This window comes from Notothenia rossii (assembly GCF_949606895.1).
Source record: "Notothenia rossii genome assembly, chromosome: 3".
NCBI lineage: Eukaryota > Metazoa > Chordata > Actinopteri > Perciformes > Nototheniidae > Notothenia > Notothenia rossii.
The window spans coordinates 70,629,624-70,647,217 of record NC_136901.1 but is presented as its reverse complement, the minus strand read 5'-3'; the positions used below and the strand labels follow the sequence as shown (position 1 = coordinate 70,647,217).

At 39.3% G+C, this 17,594-nt stretch overlaps 2 protein-coding genes across 8 annotated transcripts in view; both read left to right on the top strand.

Annotated features, from left to right (window-relative positions):
- Positions 1 to 2,603, top strand: part of ctnna1 (catenin (cadherin-associated protein), alpha 1) — a 126,171-nt gene extending 123,568 nt beyond the window's left edge. For all 3 annotated transcript variants that reach the window (XM_079670860.1, XM_079670861.1, XM_079670859.1), the window contains exon 18: positions 912 to 2,603. In XM_079670860.1, coding sequence (XP_079526986.1) covers positions 912 to 1,199 — 288 coding nt within the window. In that variant the 3' untranslated portion in view covers positions 1,200 to 2,603. The remainder of the gene's footprint in view (positions 1 to 911) is intronic.
- Positions 2,604 to 4,044: 1,441 nt separating this feature from the next.
- Positions 4,045 to 17,594, top strand: part of adirf (adipogenesis regulatory factor) — a 296,791-nt gene continuing 283,241 nt past the window's right edge. For 2 of the 5 annotated variants that reach the window (XM_079672414.1, XM_079672412.1), the window contains exons 1-2: positions 4,045 to 4,711; positions 4,928 to 5,064. Coding sequence is in view for 2 of the 5 variants with exons in the window: in XM_079672412.1 (XP_079528538.1) it covers positions 4,710 to 4,711; positions 4,928 to 5,064 (139 nt within the window). In the remaining 3 variants the exon portion in view is untranslated. Of the gene's footprint in view, positions 4,712 to 4,772; positions 4,846 to 4,927; positions 5,065 to 17,594 lie in introns of those variants that run through there. The other 3 variants (XR_013806649.1, XR_013806650.1, XM_079672413.1) reach the window with 2 other exon arrangements.

Sequence of the window (17,594 nt, the reverse complement as noted above, 5' to 3'; positions counted from 1 at the left end):
CTTCATTGTAAAAATATCTTAAGTGTTCAAATGGAAGTGGGCTGGTAGCAGCAATTCAGCTTCAAAATTATTTGCAAAAAGGGGTTAAACTTTAATGTAAGTAGGAAATGCAGTCTGTTCCTGAAGGAAGGATACGCACAGAGTATTTTGGGTAAGAAGCAATGAGGTAAACAGGATTGTGATTGTTGACAAGGAAGTTTCTTGCAGAAACATAATTAAATCAATAGAATGCATTAGAATACTTTCTAAAGTTTTATTATCCGGCAATGCCCACATAAATTAAAAATACTAAGACTTAATGGCATTGGCTGTTGCTTGTGATTAGCTAATGATTCATTTTCGGCACTGTAATCAGCAGCTTATATTTTATATCAAATAAACAGATAACAGAAATAATGGCTTTCCTTGTGCTGGACTATTGTTGGCCAACTGTTTCTTAACCTTTTTGAGCTCTTAAGATAACACTGAACAAGGCCAGTGTTTACAGAACCCTGGAGCGTTAATGAACTTCTTACTTGCCACTCGGATCTTTAAAGATAGGTTACCTTTGTGTGAAGGAAATCATTATTTCCATCCTCTTTTCTGTAGGGCTGAAATGAGCCTATGCTTCCAACTCTTGAAGTCAAGTGTCACCGCTGTCTCTGGGGCTATTCAATTGTGGGGATTAAATTAGAGTGACCTTTTTCCATATTCTCAAATCTCTCACATCTGTTCTTAGTCCAGACCAACTCTGTGGTTGGTTGGTTGGTTCTTCCGTTAATCATAGTTTCTCATTAAATTGGAAAAAGGTTAAAAGGACAGAAACTTTTATTTTTAATTTGCGTTCATTCAAAAAGGTGTGAATAAAAGAAAAAATGCCAGGTTATTTTTACGATGTTCCAAGGCTAACCGTTTCTCTATCTTTTCCACAGTTGGACAGCGCCATGTCTCTAATTCAGGCCGCAAAGAATCTGATGAACACAGTCGTGTCCACTGTCAAGGCCTCCTACGTTGCCTCTACTAAGTACCAGAAGAACAAAAACATGGAGGCTCTGAATATGCCGGCCATTTCCTGGAAGATGAAAGCCCCCGAGAAGAAGCCCCTGGTGAAGAGAGAGAAGCAGGACGACCAGACCAACCGGGTGAAGAGGTCCTCTCAGAAGAAGCACATCAACCCCGTGCAGGCTCTCAGCGAGTTCAAGGCCATGGATAGCATCTAGACTCCCCTTTCAGTCAAGAGAACACACATATTGACCAATGAGTTTATATATAGATGGAGCTTGTCATTCTATCAAAAAGAAAGGTTTTTATTCTATTTGTTCCACTTTTGCATAGGCGGCCATTATATTCCTACACTGCCTCGTTTCTATTCCATACGTTTGGATTTGCTCTAGTCTGTAGCAATAACTGTCTCTCCTTTGGAAAATACAGATAGAGGGAAATCAAACGGACTAATGCATTTTGATGGAAGGAAGGTTTTTCACTACAATGTTTGATTAGGGCAAAATACCTTCTGTACTGCAAATATGTACTATGCAAATTCTGTTAGCTTTTTTTAACTTGAAGAATAACTGTAGTTCATTTGGATGTGCTAGGCTAACTGGTAATATTTTAAATGTGTTTTGGTTCAGGCATAAGGAACCAAAGTCACTATTTTTCCACGTGTACCTTTTTCTAACTTTATACGTACATTGTTATGCCACTATACATGCTTCAAATAAGTCTAAAGAAAACATTATATGTTCTGTGCTGAATGATTTATACCCCTGTACTGGTAAATGTCATTTCTTTATAATTTAAACATCTCAAATTCATTGTATTTTCAGTTTTTTGTTTTTATGTATCCTTGCAGCAAACCAAAGGCAACTGAGTATTTTCCCCCAACCTTCTGTTTTACTGCATAACTTGGTCAGACTTTGTTTATTGGCCTGGCCTCCTGAGAGACTGGGAGAACCCAGTGGGCTAAACAACGAGAAGACCCAGTCATTTCTTTCCAAAGCCGACAAGCTTCATTAAGTGTCAATAAAACCAAACACCTCCACGATTTAAGGTGTGTTCAAATTAAGGGATCAATATGTTTCTCTCCACTGCTTAGAGGTGCAAGGAAGGGAGGGGATTTCTTCTACTTTAAACTGCTTGTTTTTTTCCTTGCCCTTAAGCTTGAACACTAATCAAGGTATTATGTCGGGCACAATCTTTATAGAAAACTAGAATCAAGTTGCCAGGAGTTGGAGCTTTAAAATGAAACGGGAGAGAGTTTGTTTTCTTTTTAACTTCAGGTAAAAAGCAGGAGTTTTCCAGTCGTACATTGAGGTGCATTGTTGTTCAGAGGCTTTGAAACCCTGCTGTTCTGATCTCGGGCTGAAATTTGTTTTGCTCGTTTGACATCTGTGATCTTTGGCAGTAAAATATATGATTATCTGTTTGGTGGATTTTTTTTTTTTTTTTTTTTTACTGTAGAACTAAACATTTCGACAGTTTGTCTTTTGCTGTAATTGAGTTTGGATTTGAGTGATATCAACTATTTTGCTGTGGATTTTTTTGTTGAGAGCTGACTTATTAGTGCACACGTTTCTTATATTCATGTGCCTGCTTTATATCTTAATAAACAATTAAAAAGGAAACCACTGTTTTTCTCTTTATTTATCTGATGGGATTATCCGCAGACTGAAGTAATGTTTTTCTATCCTCCCTTGAACCTTCTTTTTATATGCTTTGTTTTGCCATTATACCAGATTTATGTTGTAATAACAAGGAGAGTGTAAGCCCTAAAGAATCATTTTCTCTCAAAAGTAAAATGAATTTTAGTACCCTCTGCAAATATGCTGCTGTGTATAATGAAGGCATTATATTATGTATACATGCCTCCCAAGACTGCGTTATTGACTTCAGGGCTATATACAGCATTTTCTTTTAAGTTATGTAATTGGGTTTCTTTACTTTTGTTAGTTATGTTCTAAAGAGACATAAGTGCAGCTTTTAAAATCAAACACATTCCTCACTCTTTAGGTGGTGTCTAACAATAGCCTGTGAACTAAGTGCCCTTATGACGATAAACATGTGAAGCAAGAAAGTATTTTGAACAAAGTGTGTATTTTTCCAAACTCACACATATTGACTTGGCTCTGAGGAGAAAAATCCTTCTTTAAATGTTTTGTTTTGATAAAAAGGCAGAGGCAGGTAAGCTTAAGTATAACATGTGTTTCTTTTTGATTGTTCTTTGAGCTGTCCTAACTAATCTACATACACTTTTGATTTAGATGTCTTAAATTTCCCAGAATAACTTTGAACGACCCACAGAAAATGCTTGGGAAATAGATGGATAGCAGTAGAGTGATAAGATTTCCAAATCCTGGCCTGGTGACTTTTGGCAATCAAACCGCTCATGGAACGCTGCCTTACTTCAGGATGTATTTTACAGAAAGAGTATAGGACACTCGTGTTACATTATAAAGATAGTGCTGTTGACCTGATCTTTGTTGCCCCCATTCTCCAAATTGTTTTAAATTGCACAATAGTAAAGGTCTTTTGCAAAAATGTAAAAAAAAAATCCTGGGTGAGTTTTACATGCAGGTCGTAACATCCCTTGTGACCCTTGTTTTGTTTGGCCTACAAAAAAGGTAATTTGTCTAAAATCAAAAAATTCAAAAAACAGGGATTACAGCTGCAGCAAAACATGAAAGTGAAATTGAAGGATGCAGTAGGAACGAATAACAAACATTTCTCCGCACATATATAATTTTTGCTGGCTTTATTGTTCTTCTCTTGTGTTGTGTATATATATATATGTATATATGTATATATGTATATATATATGTATATGTATATATGTATATGTATATGTAATGCTTGTTGTCACATGCAATGCTTGTTGTGATAGTATGTAATTATTGGGTATGTTGGAAATATTTGGACGGTTGCTGCCCACTTTTTAACTTGCTTTGACATTTATTTGTCAAACCACTTCCTCCCTCTAAGAGGCCCTTTGCCAGGCTGCCATTGTAAACAAGAATTCGTTTTTTAATGAGTTGCCTGCCTGAATAGAGGCTGAAAAAACATTGAAATTAAACATCAGTTATTTTAGCTTTCTGAGAGGAAGTAGGTACAGGAGGTGTGAAATGATGGAATTATTTTCTTCTGGTTGTGTGTTTTGAAACAATCACTTATCAGAGTTTGCATTTAGATATAACGATGTGTTTAAACTAATAGGAACAATTAGAAATAATTATAGAATCAACTGTTATCAACCTTTTTAATGGAATTATTTTTCAGTTGCAGGAAGAGCACGTGTGAATACAATAGCACGATTCGAATTAGCGTCCCAGTAAGTTTTATCAGTGAGTGAGCATGTAAAATAGTGTAGCGGTTGAACTAACCTCAGTATATGGAATGCAACCCTAATTAACGTTATCAACGTCACATGTGCTGCTGAATTACCCGCTAACTCAGAATGACTGCCATGAAAAGCGTCTGCTAATGAGAGAGAAACCGTCATAATACAGTTATATATACTTTTATTATTTTTGTTAACCAAAAGTTTTAACGTTGACGAGTTGTTGTAGCATCCGAGGAAACAAAAGGGAGACGGGTAAGGGAGTTAGCACAGTTTTAATGCAGCATTGTTAGCACAAGTGCTAGCATACGTTTCAGTGACGCTAACTCCCGGCTAGCTTCCATCCATACTAGCCGCTGCTTCTCCGAGGGAAGCATTGCGACTGACAGGACAACCAATGTAAGTGTAACCAGCCCGTTTCAATAAAAACGACAAGGTACCTTTCAATGAAGTAATTGAGCTATGGTAGTGACAGAAATTATGCAGCTAGTATTTTCACAGCTCAGTCGACCCAGCCAGCATGCCCCGACTTTGTACGTCTTATACTCACTTCACTTTCATGAAATGTTGTTTGGACTGGTAACAACATGTCATGTTCTACACCCTGGCCTGTAGGTGTAGGACCAATCCTGAACTGTTCATCCTGCTGACCTTTCAGAGAAACACGACCTACAAGTGCTGTGTGACAGTTCAAGAATGGATGGCTGTACTGAAATGGTTCAACACCTACGCTGCCCTCACAAACTGTAATGGTAAGCGACTACTTTTATAATTTTGGCTGGTTTTATTGTTCTTCTTCTCATGTGTTGTAAATCGTTTTTGAAAATTGCACACGGCAGCTACAGCCTGATTTTTCTATGTGCTGCTAATGGCTCAAAGACATGGATAACTTGTTTATACTACTTTCTGTGGTGTGCTGTCTTTTGATGTGGTTCTGTATAAGATTTGATCTCAAAACCCATTGATGGCCTTTGAGTCTGGTTGATTCTCTTTGTTCAGCGACCTTGTAGTCTACCGATACATGTTGTGACTTAGAATGGGATACTCATGGTTTGTGCATGTTAGTATACTGTGAAGTGGTATTTGAAAAGTGCTATGTATCTATGAGGTTGGATCCAAATGCAGCTCCAAGTAAAAGTTTGAACACAAGACTTATGATCCACAATTGTTATATTGTTTTTGTTACCATACTCGCTCCACCACAAAAAGTTGAAACTATCCTCTCACTCCAGAAATGTCACTGCCACCGGGTCTTGACATCTTCACTGAACTTTATGAAATGAATCAGTATGTGCATGTGGTACCATACTACCATGCACACGCTGTTGACTGAAAAGAAGCAACAAGAGAGATGGAGAGGAGGCCACTAGTTTCATAATTACCTTTCCAATATTACACATTCATTATCATGAAAATACTTTCAAAATGTAGATCTCCATATCACATCACTATTACCACTGGCCCTGTAAGGAAAAAATCTGCTCCCTACAATGTTAATAGATTCAGGGTGCTTTGAATTAGTCTGCCGTTAGGAAATAAGCACATTCTAAAAATGTAAAGGCCTCACACATAAGTTAATGATGATAAATCTCCCATATATTTCCGTAAGTCCTGTGTGTTGTGTAGTCTTTGACTTGGGTTGACAGGGTGTTTTTAGTGCGTGAAGAAAATGAACCAAAAGCAAGTAAACTTTACCTTTCACTCGACCATGCAAAGGTGGAATGTAGGTTACAAACATCATAGGACAATAAGCAAACGTTCCCAGAAAAGTGATTGATTTGTCTTGTTCGGAATAGTGATTGATTTGTCTTGTTCGGAATCACTCTTTGTTGTTCTCTGCCCCATCAGTGCCTGCCTAATCCACAAAGCCGTATCAAAAAGGTTGTTACCCCTTGGAAGTCACGATGGGAACTTTTAAAAATGCTTTTACATTTCATTGCTTTTTCCCTCCTTACTGTTTGCATGAAATAATAGCAGTTAACAATAATTTCATAGTTTTATAAAGGTATTTCTAAAATTCCATAAAGCAGAAATCCAGCTTTCCAAATGACAGTCATTTTTTAGATATATAGGCTCATAAAAGATGACATGTTTTAGGTTATTCAAAACCTAAACGTGTTCTCGTAGGGTTACATCAGTGCCAGATAAATAAAGCCATGTACTACATTTGTTTAACACTGTTGTTTCTATTTAATCGTGGGATTATAGTAAACCTTGCTCGAGGCGGAGCTGTCCAGTCTACTGCGGTGCTGATCACTATCTGAGCCCGTTTCCTTTTTATAAGTAAGGATTAGTTCGGCTCAGAGTCCAATGCACAACTTCAGCAACAGATGAAGTCTCAAAGATCTGTTGCTGAAATCCACTGATCTGTGAGGTCAGTGGAAGGTCAGCAGCCTGATCGATTAATCACCAGACATGCCACCCAGAAGCGTTTTCCATACAGTGCAAGCATCAGATGCTGAGTTTTGCACAGCAAGCAGGATGGCATTCTAGACAGTCACACAGTGAGCGCAAATGAAACACTGAAGTTGGGAGACCCGCCCACTGACTGATGTACATTTTGGTTTTCTTAAGTGTTGATAAAGATTATATGTACAGATATTTGCTTTATTGTAATTCTAAAATATTGGTTAGTTTGTGAACAGAAAAGTGCTCCAACACTAGAAGCATACCTATTTTGAAGGTAAAATATGTTATCTTATCCCTCATACATTGGTGACTTGTCAAGGTTAAAAATCTAATTGCACTATAAAAAATAAAATAAAGATAAAATCGAAGACCGCGTTCCTCCTAGGGGGAGTCGCATCGTTGTCACCTTTTTCATCCATGATAGTCTGCACGCCAGTTTAATATCTGGGTGTTATGTCATTGAGGACATAGAAGCAGATCGATGAGCAGAACCGGTTTGTGATGGTATTGGATTTTTTTCATGGGATTTTCCTAAGGTATTCAATTTACTTTATTAGCTAAAGACATACATTCCTACTGGTATGTTATCCATAAACTGTTTCTCAATCGATTGTCTATAAAACGTACTCTTATTACGATAGATATTGATATAGTGATATAAAATTACATACTGTGATAGAGGATTTTATTCATATGAACCACCCCTAGCTGAATGCTTTTTATACAGCTTCAGCTCTCACCATCTAATCTGTAGTATAATGTTTAAAAGCAAACACACAAAAAACATTTAGAGAAATCATACATTGCCTTAGGTTTTTCTAGAAAAATATAGTATGAGGGCGCTAATGTCACTTTTGGCCAAAATTACGGCCCGCCCACTTTCCGGCAACATTTAAGCATTAGAGCAAAGCCGAAAATCATTTCTTCATGTCTTAAAGCTGCTGAGTCATATATTGCACCTCAAACAACAAATAAAACCCAGAGTTACGGTTTTCTTTACTTCCTCTACAGAAAAAGGAAGTTCAGAAAACACAGTTGAAGAGTAAGCCTGCTGCCTGCCATTCGTCCACCGGCAGACCGACCGGACATCGATCCCCTATTCATTCGGAGCTCCGTTAAAAACAAAGCTACATTCCGTTTGTCGTCTATTCAACACGATTTTCAAATGTTTGTATTAATTATAAAATGTTTCACAAACAGAAATATTGTTTTCTGGCCTCAGTTACAAATGTTACGGGGAAAATCTGCATTTTGGTATGAGGGCGCTGTGCCCCTGTTACCCAGTTAAGCAAACCCTGATTGCAATGATGACGTGTGGTAGGCTGTGCATTGCAATACATATTTGCAAAACTTAGTATCACAGTCTATTATTTAAATCAATTTCTAACAGAGATACATTTTCCATGCTGCGTTTTCTCCTTCACAACTATTCAGGGAAAGTCATGTCGTGTAAGCGCCATGTTAGCAAAATGTTAGTCATGGATAGGGATGGTCCGATCGTTATCGGCCGATATTCACTCTCTGCCGATCGATCGGTGCCAAACTCATCCTGAGCACACACAAAGTCACAGCCGAAGTAAAAACAATAAATGTGGCTTGATATTGAGTAAGAAAAAGGTTGATAAACGCTGTGAGAATGGGTCTGCAGAGAGAATTTCGCCGCGATCCCAACTGTCTGTTATCAGCCTGCAGCCAGGGAGGAGAGATCAGCAGAGCTGCATGCACTGAGTGTTTGTGTGAGGAAGTCCGTGGATTGGTTAATTTGGACCAATCAGCGGGGGTTTAACGTAACGTAACGGCTCCACGGATTGGTCCATTTGGTTCCGGGAAACGCATGACATCATGAGTTACCCGGAAGAATCAATGGACAGTGACGTATCTCCAACGAGGCGTTTTGGGGAGGTATTTTCTGTGTTAGAGTTTTACTCGCTACAGGGTGTACTTTGAGGGTTTTGACTCTGCAGACCATTTACATGCATAAAAACCTTCATAACACACAAGGGGACGGGTAATAACCGGAAAAGCATGACATGGGAGCTTTAAGGTGTCAAAAAGGTGTCAATAAAATATCGGTATGCAACGTGTGTGAAACAGAAATCCTGCAGCTCCACCCGCTGTGACGGACCGGTGAGCGGAGCAAAACACACACTAAGAGTTAGACTTAACACACTTAACTATTTTATCTACCTCTGGAACCATTTTATCTTAACAAGCTAAACTAGTTATAAATATATTTATTCTTCACTGTTGGGTCACTCATCACTGGATCAGTGAGCTGCATGAGACGATACTGACAGGCTGTCAGGAGAGAGAGAGGGAGAGAGGAAAAGAGAGCGCTTCCGCTCATTTCTCCCGTGTTATTATCCAAAGTTAATGTAAACTTGAATAATGTACTTCATTTGAATTTAATAAGGATGTTGTTTGTGGAAGTGCCAGTGAATGAGCCCCATTAACTGAGTTTTAAACATCACTTTAAATGGAAGATCCCCAAAGGCCCCGCCCACTCGATCGGATCGGCGATCGGTATCAGCCGATACCGATTCCGGCGATCAGCCCCAAAATTGGCGATCGGAGCATCCCTAGTCATGGAAAACACAAATTGCATTAAAGTTGTCGGAAGCATGTCTAAATGTTAAGCATAGTTTATACGTGGCAATGGTTATAGATGTTAAACCTGGTTTAGTGTTTCATTGCACTTACATTACCTCATGTTTAAGCCTGAACCCACCCTAATGTCCCCAGTCGAATACACCTCCATAAATATGGCGGGTCCCCAGAGACTAGTCGAGTCCTGACATATAATAAGACGAAGGGTTCTCCTCTGCTGTAAAACAGGAGACCTAAAAAGGCTTAGTCGAGTAAAGTAATACAGTGGGGCTATATGAGACATTTAAATGCAGATATGATGCAAAGGTGACAGCACAGACCAGCCCTTATGTCAGCCCCCCTCCCGCTACTAGTTTCCTCCCATTTGTGTTTTGCTTTGTCACTCAAACTGCTGTCGTCGCTTGACATGTTCGAATGAAGTTTTATCAATCACAGTGGTCAAGCGTGACAGTTTAATCAATAGAGTAAGTCGACCAGAGATTCCCATTATTTTAAAATTAGAGGACCTAAGCTGGGGGGGATGCGGGGGCGGAGTGAGGGAGAGCAGATTGTTGAGGAAGAGGTGGGTGGGCTCAGTAGCTTTTGAGCTATGTTGTTCATAAACGGGAGTAGGGAGGCTTCTGAAGTATTAGCCCTGAACCATGTGTGGGGGATTGGCAATAAACACAGGCTGCTGGACTGGCAAATCTGTCAGTGCCAAGGTAGACGTCTCAGATAGATAGGCCCAGCACTGTTGAAGTATAAATGTTAAATATGACTGGTTGTAAGGACCAGTGAACCACAACATACAGATGCCAGAGTGCTGGCATGCCAAATAAGGTAGTCCTCACTAAAATGTCAATGGCATTACACAGGATCCAAGAGTCCTTTGAGTCCAGCAGGACACCAGGGAGACTGAGTTTTATTGCTCTTCAGCGCCCACAAACACATCACAGCGGCTCTCTTTTATCTGTTGTGCTTAGCTTCTTTGTTGTAGAATAATTTGACTGGTAAATGTTTCAGATGTCCAATATCAAAACGAGGTAATGGATAAGAGTCAGTTCTTTCAACTTAGTTGCTTAACAGTCACAGCACAGACTCCTATTTAAAAACACTAGAGGCAACTGGGAAGAGTAGAGACTTAGAAGTAAATTGGATGTCCTTAATCCAATTTGAAGGTCTTTATCAGTAACCCTCACCTTATGAGTTTAACCTTTGCAGGGTGTCATTAATAATGACATTCACATTATTAAAAATGGTTTTGCTTGGAGCAGTCTGGAGGAAAACGGGTTCCAGACATCCCTTAAAGCCACAGCTCCAGGCTGAGAATTTGGGAGAACATTAATTACATCATGGCCAGCACGAAAAAATGGTTAGTGTTGTAAGGTACTGAATTGTTCAGTATATTGGCCTGTGTCAGGTTTATAGTGGCCCAGTAACCCACTTATCAGGTTTAATGGAAGTATTGTCCTTTGGGGGATTTAATTTAGCTTTTCTCTGTAGAAGTGTAATTAGTGATGTGGTATGGGGCTTTCAATCTCCTCCCCGATCGTCTCATAAAGTTTGGAATTCTTCCCATGCATGCCGGTCAGAGACTTTTATTGTGACTGCTGAGTCTTACCGCCAGTCTCTTTATAGGCATGAGTCTGCCAATAGTGAGTCATGTAAGCTAAAGACATGAAGAGGTCTGTGCTGAGAGCACTACCATTCAGCCTCTCAGCACTGGATATAGTGGTAAACCATTGGGTGCTGCTATAGTCAAATTACATTTAGAACTAGACTTTTAAATGTTATGGTATTTGTAATAAAAATTAAGCATTGACTACAGGGTGAAAAGTAAAAATAAATAGTAAGCTAGATGTTGAAATGCCTATTCAAGTCATGAAAACATAGCTTTTTTTCTCTATAAAGAGTGTTGAGCACAATTGTATACCTTTTTTTCTTTTCATGGCACAGCCTTTGAGACCAATTACATCAAATCTATATCCCAAATCACCTCTTTCTAATGTGAGTGCAGGCTACTTATCCCCGGGGCTGTGGATCTGAAATAATCCATTGTAGAGTTGGATGGTATGTAATCCGGTGAAATGGTGCCAGCATTAAAAAGAGCACTATCTTTTCATTTGAAGACACTTTTTATAAGCAGCTCCCAAGGAATCACAAAAAAGGCAGTAAAAAGTAAGAATCCGTAGTGGCACAGACATGGGTAATTATATTAAAAACTCCTTTCTCAACACAAGCTTTGAACAAGTCTAATACTGTAAGCCCTGCAGTGAGGGCGGCTGTCATTGTATTGCAGATAAATGGCTGGGTGAACATGTGTGTGCTGTCCGGGATGATTTGTGTGATGTAATTAGATGTAAAATGCTTTTTAGCTGGCTCTTTAATTGACTTTAGGCTGGATTGATTTGTGGCTATCAGGTTTTCCCTCATGGCAGGGTGTTGTCTTCGGTCAAGGCCAGTGGATTATTTGCAAACACCTAAATCCAGTTTCTGGAGATGAACTTGTTCGATCAGCTCTTCAGCTCTCTGTTGTGTGGAGGTGATTTCTTCTTTGACCTTAAGGAAGAACTGCTTTTAATTGATATTCCTTATTCTAGGGGTTGTGATTCCCTCAGTGATATTCTCCGATGCTTTACTTGAAATACATCCTGACAGCTATTTAAATGGCCCTCCATATTAAACATTCAGTTGAATACCTTTGCATAAGGTAATCTAGTAGTGTCATCCAGCATTGCTGACTACCAATCATCTTATATGTATTCCGGGTACCCTGCACTGTATTTTAATGGCTGACATCTCAGGGCTGCAATTCAAGTGTGATTTATATTTTCTCAAGTCATCAGTTACAATCAGATCCAGGGATCTGACTGTGCGTGCTGGACAAGCATAGCTAATGCTCAGGGGTGGCCAAATAAAGAGATGTGTCACATTCCCCAATTTTTGTGAAAATTTGAATCAAAGGTGCCGCATGAGGGGTGGAGAAGGTTAGATGGAGAGAGTAAGGGAGGAGTGACGGTGCAACGCATTGGTAGGCAAGCCTGTGTCTCATCCTTAAACCAATTTCCTTCCTCAATACTCTGGGGAGTGGTCTGATGCACCGTTTCCTTTCTCTGAGTAAGTGTTTGTCCTGCTTTTACAATTAGATCTCGCTCCCAGCTGCAGCATTAATCAAATAGCCAGACATGTTCTCAGCATTTGAAAAGTGAAGGAATGTGTCCTACATGTCTCTGTGGTAACAGGCTGTGAAGCAGCACAGTTATTTGTTTAGTAAGCGTCTCACACATACTGTACACAGATTTGAGAGGTCAGGATGATTTCATTGAGCTCTGAAAAGGAACCAGATTGAAGGTTATTTATATATGGTACAGGTAAACATGCTTGTGGCCTATTGATTTGAATCTTATTTGCCTTGCTTTTAAGTATTTTGCAGTGTGTTTTCAACCATACAGAAGAGCAAAACTGTTATTTCCTGGAAATATTGTTTTGTAGAGCACACAGTGAGTGTTTTGGATGTCCTCAAAGTAGAACCTTGAAGGTAAAAAAAATACTTTGAGTTGTTTTTGAGAGGCATTGAGCTCAGCACTTCATAATAGTCATTTTGCAGAAAAAGCATGGTCCTCATAGTTCATGGTACCAGTATTGTGGAGTGTGTGTGTTTCTCTCTTCATAGCATAATGTCAATAGAAATCCACTACAATCACTTAATGTACTCTACTGCCCCACTCTACATATGGGCTTTAAATGCTTTAATCGAAGACCTGCTCATTTTTATTGGTGTTCTTTATAGGTAAGGTTAGTGATGATTTTAAAATGCACTCAGTGATTTGTGGCTAATTAGGGCGAGAGTTGGTTTGACCACAAAAAGGTATGTTTGCTCGGGGGCAGTGAGTTGGCTGGTGGTGAGGCAGGGGCGGAATGGGGAAAAAAAGTGGCCCGGAGATTAATTGAGACAGGCCCACTTAATGCGCGGCATGTATCGGCCGGCCGGCGACGAAAGTATGTTACTTAACAAAAAACCCTATGCATTTTATGTTATTTTGGACAATTATTCATATAGTAATCACATTACCTGAGCCCTTGAGTTGCCGAGAGCAAAATAGTTACAGCATATATTTAGTGATTTCAATGTTAACAGATCATTGATACAATAACATTTTGACCCAATTTGCCTGACTTGACACATGGAATAAAACATGGGTGTAGGAAGCATCCTCAATGTGGGTGAGACAATTTAATAGGGGGTATGGGCAGGTGGTGGACCTCACCACCTCTAGGGGGGTCCGGGGGTAAGATCCCCCGGGAAGATTTTTTTAAATGTTGAAGTTAAATGCATCAATCTAGTGCACTTTGAGAGCAAAATGAGGGACTAAATCTATGACAGTCAGTAGGGGCTTGGACTGTGAGCCGTAGGGTCGCCAGTTCAAGTCCCCAACCAGACTCCATTTGGAGTTTGGACTTCTACTTGGAGAGGTCCCGGTTCACCTCCTGCCCTGCCGTGGTGCCCTTGAGAAAGGCACCGGACATCCCCCTTCCCCCCTCACTCCCATTGCTCCCTGGGCGCTGTACAATAGCTGCCCACTGCTCTAGACTCCTGGTACTATAAATGGACGTAGGGTCCGTGACGTCCCCCATAGGATTCTGCAGAGTTGCCGAGAAGTCCTTAGTAGGCGGAGTCGGCCACTAACGGCTCGACAGTGACGTCAGAGTTCAACTCCCGCCTTCTCCAGCCTGCTCCAAATAAGGGCAAAGAGGCGGCCACCGAGCTGAAAGTTCCAGAGCTAGCAGAAGCTACCAAGCTAAGCTAACATGCTCCCCATCTGCACACTGCCGTGGCATTTTACGTTTCTAAGGTAAGCGGACATGAAACTATTCAGCAAAATATAAATAATAATCTAAGTTATTGAGTTTTTAGCATAATACTTCAGAATCTTAAAATCCCTTAACGTTTGCATGCAATTGTGCTAAATTCAACACTGGAATCAAGCAAATATTAATATGTTTGCATGACATTAGTTATTTATATTTTGATATCACTTAATTATACGTTTAATACATTTAAGTCAAGCTAAGGTACATGGGATGGTAGCTAGTTAGTGCTCTTACCTGTGAGGCCTCCTCCAAACAGCATAATAACCAGACTGTATCATTAAAACTAAGTAGTAGTAATCCTTGACTTTAGACAAACAATTCAAAAGACAACATGTATTTAAAGACCAATCTTTATTTGAATGTGCCTCTTAACCTGATATATTAGTTATACAGTAATAGTATTGACAATCTAAAAAAACTGAGCAACTCAACAGTCAACTTTATGTTTCTTATTGTCTAAAGCATTTGTTATTTTCATTTTCCCCCTCTCGTATTCAGTGTGGACGGATTGAGACAGCGTGGTGTCCAGAAAACTGCAGAGACTTCAGGGAGAAACCTCTGTGTGATGGACGTCCTGTCTGTTGGTTTGAAGAGGACTGAGGGTCTTTCCTCTGTGAGGAGGTCCAGGCCTGATGGAGGAGCCCATGCTGGGCAAAGCTGATACCAACTGAACAGGCCTAGTCTGTCACTTTATTTGACTAAATGTGTTTACTTTAATAGTTTTACACCTTCTGTCCATATGTGCTTTTTATTTAAAACATGTTTGATTAAGTTTTGGTTCACATTTCAATAAATTGTATTTGCACTCCTTTTGTCCATTATTCTTACTGAAAATGTTAGATTACACATTCACATCTGATTGAAGATTGACCCTATTTATTTGTGACGTTGCAAACTCTGCGGTACAAGGCACAAGTGATGTGAAGCTCATAAAGCGAGGCAAATAGAAATAATCAGCTGATGGAGTGTAGATGTGGAAATAGGTGCATTCGATCAGCTGACTGTTTTTACAATAAAAGTAGTTTCTTAGTGTACTGGTCTTAAAATCTCAACATCAGCTTTTAATGTTCCTCTTGGATGTTCTTCTTGACCCTCAGAGAAGGAGAAAATGTTGTGTCTTTCAGGCATGTCCTTTCCTAACAAAAATGACAGGAAACATAAAACATATTATTGCAGAACAAGTGTGTTATTTATGAAAGCGGTGTATTTGTGTGTTTAGGGGCTGTAGATATAATTATTTTGTAATTGTAATGTTTTTTTTTTATTTCAACAGTGAGCTACAAAGACAATCAGATTATGAATGAACAGTATGAAGTTCATCAACATTGAAATATATGTTATCAAAATAATATTGAACTGTTATCAAAACCTAGTGCAACTGTAGAAGCTTGCTCTGTTGTCTCACTGAAAGAATAACTTTTACCATGTTTTTTACAGACAATATTGAGAGATAAATAGTGGCAGTTCTCACTATGTGTTAAACATCTTTGCCTTTAATACATTAAATTAGAAAGCTGACAAAATCACATTGCTTGTTAACATCTAAATGTAACTTTTTGCACAGAAAAAACCCTCAACTTCACTGGTGTGTAGGTGATCTAGTATTGTTTAATGGAATGTATATCAGTGTATTAAAGTCAATACTTCATTTATTTAAACCAATATCTTTCTTGATTCTTTGTACAGTATGAAAAAAAGAGTCTTTGTACCTGAGCTGAAGTTCACTGCTGTGAGGAGTCCAGTTCTGTCTCTCACTCTCTGGTCCAGCCTGTCTGCATCACCTGGACACCTTAAAGACCCAGTGAAGTGCATGTTTTTGCACCAAAATGAAATGGCAGTTTCATTCCTTACATATCATTGTGCCTGTTCATGGCTAAAATAATTTTTAATAATTCATAATTAATGAATTAATGAATTATTAATTTTGCCGTCTGAGCCTAACGGAAGTTGCAGACGATAGTGGCTGTGACGTCACAAGATGTACCCAGTTGCGATTGTAAACATGGCGGAGACTTTGGAAAGTGATACTAGTGTGAGAGAAATGATTGATTTGGACAGCTTTTCGGACAGGATAGATGAGGAAAGTGATCAATTTGGTGCACTTTGAGGGCAACATTAAGAGATTTATGGATACAGCTCTCAACACTCATATGAAACATATATTTCAATAATCAAAAAACATTGGAAGGATTTCTTAACCTATTTTATACAACTAATATTACATAGATGGAAATATTTGTTTACATAGATGACCAAACCCACTGAGATAACTTAGGCTACAGTTTACCTCCCTGAGCTGACGTTATCTCTCTCAGTCCCACAGGAGAGCACTCTCCCTCTCCTTATTGTTGAAACAGCTAATCTCCGTTAGCTCCGAGCTAGCACCAGATGCTAACGACAACCCTGTAACTCTCTCAGTCTCTCTTTCTCTCTCTCTCGAATCGACCAGTGGCCTTTATTTATCATGATCAATCAAAGAATCTACGAAACAATGACACCAGCCAGGCTCACCTTCATCTTTTGGGAACAGAAACATCGCCACTTCGGCAGACTTGACATTACTACAGCCAGCGGCAATGCATCGTTTCCCCTGTGTTTTTCATCCCTCTTTCTTCACTGTCGCCTCCATTGTCAGGTTTTCTCGATTGGCAATCACTTCCAGTCGACTCCGACACACTTTCCAGGAAAATACTAGCTCAAAAACGTTGAGAAATTCGACTTTGAAAAAGAGAAAAAACGAACGGTGGTGAATGTAAACAGTGCGGCGGCGTCCATCTCGTGACGTCACGCAGTAGATCGCAAGCCACGACCACGAAGGCGAAGGTCGACTACAGATTTCCCCGGCAAATTCAAAACTCGTCAAATTCGTTGCTATTCCAACATCCTTTGATATGGGTTCCAATGGACAATTTTGCTCATTACTATACGTATTAGCATAACAGATCATGCACAGGTGCACACTTCACAGGGTCTTTAAACAAACAGATATATATGTAAAGTACCATGTGTACAAACAATATAACTGATTCTCTTCTGTTGAACATGTTGGATTGTGTATTGTCCGAGTCAGGGTCCTTTTTATTTCACTGTAACTTTGGAAGTTGTGTTACCAATGCTTACTGTTTATTTGATACCCATTTGGTAATGCAATTCATAAAAACAACAAGGTTTGGGTTTGTTCTTCAGATGACTGTGATGTTAACGTGTAAGCTCAATAATGAACTCCAGCTCAACCAACCATATTGTAATATCTAAGTAATCATCTTGAAATATGACATTAATAATTGTAATATACACACCTTGTTGTGAGGTTGATTTCACATACAATACTTCGACATTAGTTTGTCTACATACTTGAGCATAGCCAATTTAAATTAACCTTAGTGATGCATACAGTTCCTACCTACATAATAAT